Genomic DNA, 7,770 nt, shown 5'->3' on the forward strand with positions numbered 1-7,770 from the left:
GATTTTTTTTTCTTTTTTTTTTTTCAAGGATAAAATGATTATTGTACATCGGTCAACCCGGCAACCAAATTTATATAACACTAGTTGTGATTCGTGCCTTCAGGTCTTGGACTCGATGCCCTCCCTTTTCGGCTGGACACATGGACCGGATCATTTTGTGGATAAAAAGTTTGGTCCAAATGACAATACTTCCCATGACAGCTTCCTACAGTCTGATGCTCCACTATTAGTTGCTGTTTTGGGCAATAACCCAGCTTGCCTTGGGCGTGGGAGGCCCTCAACTTATTTGCCACTTTGCCAAAAGTTCTAATGTCATATGAATTTTCCATACTCCATTTGAATCAATGGACCACCTTCACGTCGCGGATTGAAATTTTTTTGGACTAAGCAACGGGTTCTCCTCCTCTTTTACTTTAAATATCCCCCGCATGCAGTGAAATACAAGACAACCATTCCACTCCTCCATTACAAAAGATTAAGATATTGTATATAGTTGCACTACAAGAAATTAGAGTATTACCGGCGACGGGCGTCGCCGCTAAAGGTCGAAAATGTCGCCGCTAATACCTTTAGCGGCGATACGTCAACGCTAAAGGGTCGTTGCTATTTGTTCGTTGCTAATGCTTCTTTGGTCGCCGCTATTGCCTTCTGTCGCCACTAAAGACGCATCGCTGCTAATACTATCTGTCGCCATTAAAGGTGTCACCGCTATTTATATGTATTTGTATACATACAAACACACATACATACATAATACACATACAAAATACCCATATACATACAAAAACACATACACATACATAATTTACATACAAAATACACATATACATATAAATGATCATACAAAAACACATATACATACATAAAAATACACTCAAAATACACATGTACGTACATATCCACTTCTACAAACACAAAATACACATACAAATACACATCTAAAATATCAAATTTTCGTCATGAACAATGGTGGTGGCGGTATACTCGGGCAAGAAGGTGGGAAATGGAGAGGAAGAGGGGAAACACAGAAGTAGATCAGGAAAGAAAGTGAAGAAGAAGTTGATTTTATTGTTGATTTTCTTTAGCGTCGACGCCTTTAGCGGCGACGGGCGACCGTTAGCAGCGACACATTGGAGGGAAAACTATCTGGGGTTTTCTACATCGTTGGATCATTACTTAAATCGACGGATGAGATTGAAATGGCGCGGATCGCCAGAACAGGTAATAGCGGTGACGCCTTTAGCGGCGACGGGCAGCCTTTAGCGGCGACACACCGGAGGGAAAATAACGCGGGGTTTTCTATGTCCTCCTAGTCGTTGGATCATCGTCTAAATCAATGGTTAGGGTTGAAATGACGCGAATCGCCAACATAAGCCTTTACCGATTACGGACACTTTTAGCGGTGAAAAAACGCGTTTGTTTGATGTTGCTGCTAAAAGTGACCGTCGCTGCTAAAGGTATCGCCGCTATTGCCTGTTATTGTTGTAGTGTTGTAATTGTAATGTATTAATTGTACGGCTATATGTAGCTTGATCCAGTTTGTGTACAGCCCCTTGTATTGATGGAATTTTAGCTAATCATATGTAAATTTCATTTTTGCATATATAACACGGGGTAACATTTTGATATCTCAATTTATAAATAAAGAATAATTGTATTAAAAGACAATTCGTGGTTCATGGATTCATTGGATTGGATTGAATAATAGGGATACGACATGGGGTCTAGTCAATTCTGGACAACCATGCCTGTCTCCATCACCGTACATGAATTGTGCCATCCTCGCAAGGTTTGTTGCACCATCATTAAACTCCCTTAAAAACTGAGAGTTTGCACCTCCCCGTTCCTTATTAAGTTTCTTCCATGTTTCCATGATTAACTTTTGGATATACCTTCTAGCTTCCGTTTCTGTAGCACCAGTCTCATGCATGTAACATTGGATTGATTTTGGATTATCCCCTCTTGCAATTTCATCCTTGAAGGAATAAGAGAATATATATTAGTGCTTATTTATTTAAAATACCTTTTGATAATGAAAATAGTGAGTATATTGAGAAATACGTTTAACTGAATGTGGTTATAATTACCGAGGATGTCCCCAAGTCGTTAGCAAGTCGGAGGATTAAGGAAGAGTAGCGAACTATATTTTTCGCTCTTTTTATGCCTTGTAAAATTTCTTCTTTTGAAGTTATTGACGTCAAAAAGTTAAGATGCATAAGTATTACAGGAGCAGCTATGGATACACAAGCGTTGTCCAAGTACTCTTCTAGTGTTGGTGTATATCCATTATGATGCCACCGTGCTTCTACTAAATATGCCTTGCATAAATCTGCCCACTATCATGTTATCGTTATTGAATACAAAATTAGATTGGATGGTCACAATATTATTAATAAAAAAGAAAGCAGGATATGCTATTGTTAAAGAAGATGGAATAACTACTTCTTTCTTTAGGTAAGGAAGGATCCTGAATCCGGTTTTCGTTAACATCTTATATGTCATCTCATTTATGGAGTTGTAGAATCCAATGAAGCAGATCGTCATATATTGAGGAAGCTTTTCGACCAAATTGATGTCCCATCTACAAATTACAAACGTGTTTTGAAATAATGTGAAATATATTCAATTACTAATTAATCAACTTGTAATTCCAAGGGAAAAAAGTACATATATATTTACAGTTACCTCTCGACAACATCAGTAAACTGTTCAAGTTCATCCAAAGTACCATACACATCATAGATATCGTCAATAGTAGTTATTATAGCGTTAACCTTCAACAATATTTTCCTTTCCGTACTAAAGTGGGGTAGGTAATGGACACCAACCGTCCACAGGAAATTTTCTACCAATCGATCTCGTGCAAAACTTAAATTTTTATCCCAACTTGTATTTCTCCACCATCTGTTCATATGTGTCATCAACTATATATCATCATTAGTCTATTCAAGCCTACCTCTAACTACTGTTTATTTATAGGATACTTAAAAAGTCGCAATGAAATAATGCATACATATGGGGAAAATAATTTACCTTGAAGAGTGCTGTAGATCTTTAAGGTGCATAGCTTGGACAATATTAAAATCCAATTTTGCAAGCTCCAAAAGGGTCTGACTCATGCCACTTTTATTCTCATATTCTAGGATAAACCATTTTGCTTCTACCCTCGGTACTCTCCAATGCAGTGGAAGCTCCAAAGCGTGAGTTACCAATGATGATAGATTTTCATTAATTTGCTCTATATTTTCTTTGAGATACTTAGCTGTGAAATCTCGTAAATCGTCCAATATGCCTTCATTCTCAAAGGAATAATATGAAGCCTCGAACAAGTTCAGCATGGACATCATATCATTGTATAAGTGGGGCTTGAGATTTCGAGTTGTGTCGTTGAAGTTGCGAAATATGTCTAATTAGTAATTATATACAAAAAAAAAATGATGGGAAGTGTTAATTTTTTGACGTGTTCTACGAAACTTTATATACTATTGGATGTTGGACCAATATAATAATCTTTAAATTCTCTTAAGAGAAATGAAACATTAGAGGTTATAAAAGATATTTTATTAACATTGTACCTTGAGGAACATGATAGCCATGTTGTCTCATCAATCTAAAACCAAGGGCTTTATGGTTTAGATCCATTCTATCCCACTTGTCTTGACTTTCGTAGTAATTATGGTAAATCATCTCCAAGAGATGACTTATGTCATCCACAAAATGATATGCTATACCAAGTCTCTGCAAATCGTCAATGAGTTCAAGGGTACTCAACGGATGGCCCATTTCGCATATCATCGATTTCACTGCAGCTATCAAAGTATCTGCTCTTGACGTGTAATCATTTCCCTGTGCTTGTAGCTTAAATTCGTGAATATACTAGCAAATTAAATATGACATGAAAAAGGGAAACAATTATAGAACCTATATTGCGTACTTTATATTTGGTTGAGAGTGACTGAATATGATCAAATGACCATAAAGATACTTTATAGTTTGCTGATCGTCTAACCAAGGATTGAGCAGTTGTTGTGTCCGTTGAAGTGGATTGTGATGAATATAATGGCTTGCAGGTGTTAAACCCTCTCCTTTTGGAATAAGAATCTTTGTAAAAGAAGCTTGACATGGAAAAGAAGCGCACTAAAGCCATTGAGAAGGAGGTACGTCAAAGCCAAAGACCACAATTGAGTTGTTGCACAATTTTTAATGTCATTTCGATCTCGTTATTAGCCCATTATTTAATTGCACCCATTTCTTTTTTGACGGTAAACAAATACTCACAATATTATCTTACTTTCATTGCTTGGGTGGACAATATTAATTCTTTGTCATAGTCGGTCCTATGATGTTGACCATGCATATAATGTTTTACACATGATTTCAATTAAATATATGCCGTGATAACCACGTCAATGACATGTGGCTGATCTCACAACATGAAATTTAGGTGATGTTTGTTTTTTGTCCGCAGATCTTTTTGGTCTCTTCTGTCTGCGTGGCGCCGACCACACACAGACATTAACATTTGCAGACTGTTTGTTTTTTTGAAGACTGCAGACCTAAAAATGTCTGCACACCCTCTTTTTGGTGTAGATGTGGACCAGAGTCTTCTAAAATCTTCGAACATCTTCTAGCCTAAAAAAACACATATATATACTTTATTTTTTTAGTTTTTTATAATTTATATTTATTCCAACTTTATTGGTGATAAACAATTTGAAAAAAAAGTTACAATACTTAAAAAAAAAGTTCGATGATACAAGCATAATATATTTGACAAATTTATAAATAAAAGTTTATTACAAAAATGGTCACTGACATTGTTTATATAAATATGTAAAAGAAATATTCTCATATTTTTGTGCCAAACTTTATAAAACATTATTTAATAAAGTATCGTTAATTTCTTAGAAAAAATAATTATTGCGTGTTTTTAATTAATTTAATTGAAAAAATCAAAATTTTTTTCCATTCATTTGTATATATCAAATTCTTTAATTCATAATTACAATGTTTAGACATAACTTTACGACCAAAATTGTTGGTTTTTATCAAATATATACGTTAATTTGTATCATTTTTATTTTCAGGTTTTATACAATAATACATAAAAGTTGATTTAGATGTGTTAATTATTTATAACAAAGTCATAAATATATTAAAAAATCACTTTGTAGTTTAAAAAATCAGTTTATTTTAATAGCCTGCACTTGTTAAAAAAATAAACATTTTTTTTTTCAGACTGCAGACGTTTGATCCACCTCTGCTTCTGCAGAGATTTATAGATATGGTCCCTCAACAAAAACAAACAAGTCTTAGGGAAAGATAGGGAAACACGCCCTGCACTAATGCTATTTTTCCGTAGCTAATACTAAAAAGGTGTCATTATTGCTGTCGTTTCTAAAGATTTGTGTCGCTAGAAGTCGTTGTTGTCGCAATTGCCGTCAACGCTTTTAATTATTCCGGTACACCGACCGGAGTTATCCGGCGACTGTTGTATAAATCTCAGATCGTTGTAGTTGACTGTCGCCACTAACGTAATTGCCCTCCTCCTTCTTTATTCGATTAGCACTTCTCTCTAGAAATTTATTTACTGGTCGATCTACAATCGGAGGCACCCTCCGGCTAGACGAATCCAAAGCCGGTGACCTTCGTAATTCCGCGGGTATAGCCGGATTGATGAACCCTAACTCTGTCGCCTCCGTCTTTTTAGGGTTCATTTTTTTTGTTAAGCTTATGTTTGTGTTTGTTTTTTGATTGTTGTGTTTCTTTCTTCCTGTTTTTAAGGTTTTGTTTGTATGTGTATTTGGATTGCAACTGCGTACGATTTTGTTACGATTACATGTATTTGTTGTACTGTTCTTGGTGGGATTATTGTTTTGATCAATAGGTGTTCCTATTCGTACGTTTGTGTCTTCTATTTGGGTTAGAAATGCCTACGACTTTGCTATACCTGCTGGAATCACTATAACATTGACTTAGAATCTGCCCTTTGTTTCTTCCTCTTATGGGATTGTTGTGCGATGTTGATATACATTTCCAGAATTTATTATTACAATTTAAACTTCAATAATCAGTGTTAGAGTCTTGGAGCAACTGATCATCATGATTCTGATTGTTGATTACTTAGTGTCAAAATAATCAGATGTTGAGATTACTTTGAAATCACATAGCCACCCATCCTTCTAAGCAATCACTTCCCCTTCAAGTCATACTTATGTATAACTTACAGACTTATTGTTGCATCTACCTTGTACAAACGGGTAGTTCACAAAGATGAGGACTATCACTAAGTTGTTCATATAATTTGTTGCTGAAAGTGCACATTAACTTTTACAGCGAAGGGTTGATTGCAAGAATTCATGGCCTGGTAAATTCTTTTATTCTCGTGGAAGCAAAATTTGGATCTAATTATTGATATAACTAATTAATTGTTATATGTCTGCAGGAGAGCTTCAGGAAGATATGATGTTCCCAAATGATGCCTTTGCATTGCTATTTACTTTCTTGTAACAGAGGTCTTCTTTCTTATTAACTGAATTTTCATTAAGTTATAGTGATTAAATGTTATGATATTCATTAATAATGACTTGGTACGTATTATTGTAATTTGTAGTTGTAGTGGCACAATCAACAATAATTTCATTAATAATTAGATCAATGATGTTCATGTCTCCCAATTTTGTTGGAGGTTTTTACTTAATGTATAATATTCAATTATTGCCGTGATTACCACGTCATATACTATAGTCTTAACCCCCTGGATTATGAGGCTAACGACTATAGATTTCTGTCTTCAGTTGAAAGCATGTGTAAAACATTACATGCATAGTTAACATCATAGTACCGACTAGTGAAAAAGAATTAATATCGTCCACCCAAAGCAATGAAAGTAAGATAATATTGTGAGTATTTGATTACCATCAAAAAAGGAAATGGGTGGAATTAAATAATATGATAAAAACGAGATCGCAATGACATTAAAAATTGTGCAGCAACTCATTTGTGGTGTTTGGCTTTGATGTACCTCCTTCTCAATGCCTTTAGTGCGCCTCTTTTCCAATTCAAGCTTCTTTTACAAAAATTCTTATGCCAAAAGCAGAGGGTTTAACATCTGCAAGCCATTATATTCATCACAATGCACTTCAACAACCATTACAACCGCTCAATCGTTGGTTAGAGGATCAGCAAACTATAAAGTATCTTTATGGTCATTTGATCATATTCATTCACTCTCTACCAAATACAAAGTACGGAACATGTCATTTTTTATTTGCTAGTATATTCACGAATTTAAGCTACATGCACAGGGAAATGATTATACGTCAAGAGCAGATACTTTGATATCAGCAGTGAAGTCGATGATACGCGAAATGGGCCATCCGTTGAGTACCCTTGAACTCATTGACGATTTGCAGAGACTTGGTATAGCATATCATTTTGTGGATGACATAAGTCATCTATTGGAGATGATTTACCACAATTACTACGAAACTCAAGACAAGTGGGATAGAATGGATCTAAACCTTAAAGCCCTTGGATTTAGATTGATGAGACAATATGGTTATTATGTTCGTCAAAGTACATTGTTAATAAAATATATTTTATAACCTCCAATGCTTCATTTCGCTTAAGAGAATTTAAAGATTACTATATTGGTCCAACATCCAAGAGTATATGAAGTTTCGTAGAACACGTCAAAAAATTAACACTTTCCATCATTCTTCTTTTTTTTTTTTTTTTATACATAATTAATAATTAGACATACTATTA

The 7,770-nt window shown here is 34.9% G+C and overlaps 1 protein-coding gene across 2 annotated transcripts; it reads right to left on the minus strand.

The window, feature by feature from the left end:
* Positions 1 to 1,620: 1,620 nt before the first annotated feature.
* Positions 1,621 to 4,250, minus strand: LOC145008949 (R-linalool synthase QH1, chloroplastic-like). 2 transcript variants are annotated; one of them, XM_078967588.1, is made up of 7 exons: positions 3,935 to 4,248; positions 3,576 to 3,846; positions 3,034 to 3,406; positions 2,686 to 2,904; positions 2,443 to 2,581; positions 2,088 to 2,336; positions 1,621 to 1,975 (listed from the first exon to the last, which is right to left on the minus strand). In XM_078967588.1, the coding sequence occupies exons 1-7, from the start codon at positions 4,145 to 4,147 to the stop codon at positions 1,685 to 1,687; spliced, it is 1,755 nt and encodes a 584-aa protein (XP_078823714.1). In that variant the 5' UTR covers positions 4,148 to 4,248; the 3' UTR covers positions 1,621 to 1,684. The 2 variants fall into 2 exon arrangements, with proteins under 2 accessions (XP_078823714.1, XP_078823715.1); XM_078967589.1 differs by having other exon boundaries at positions 1,839 to 1,975; positions 2,062 to 2,336; positions 3,935 to 4,250.
* Positions 4,251 to 7,770: the final 3,520 nt, after the last annotated feature.

Source organism: Lactuca saligna, chromosome 8, assembly GCF_052625555.1.
Source record: "Lactuca saligna cultivar CGN05327 chromosome 8, ASM5262555v1, whole genome shotgun sequence".
NCBI classification, from domain to species: Eukaryota; Viridiplantae; Streptophyta; class Magnoliopsida; order Asterales; family Asteraceae; genus Lactuca; species Lactuca saligna.

What these genes read in the sequence shown, in the direction of transcription:
- LOC145008949 (XM_078967588.1), bottom strand. Translation starts at nt 4,147, where the DNA reads ATGGCTTTAGTGCGCTTCTTTTCCATGTCAAGCTTCTTTTACAAAGAT. An exon ending in GATCTACAGCACTCTTCAAG is followed by an intron (nt 2,905 to 3,033) that starts GTAAATTATTTT and finishes ACATATGAACAG; the next exon opens with ATGGTGGAGAAATACAAGTT. An exon ending in ACGACTTGGGGACATCCTCG is followed by an intron (nt 1,976 to 2,087) that starts GTAATTATAACC and finishes TATTCCTTCAAG; the next exon opens with GATGAAATTGCAAGAGGGGA.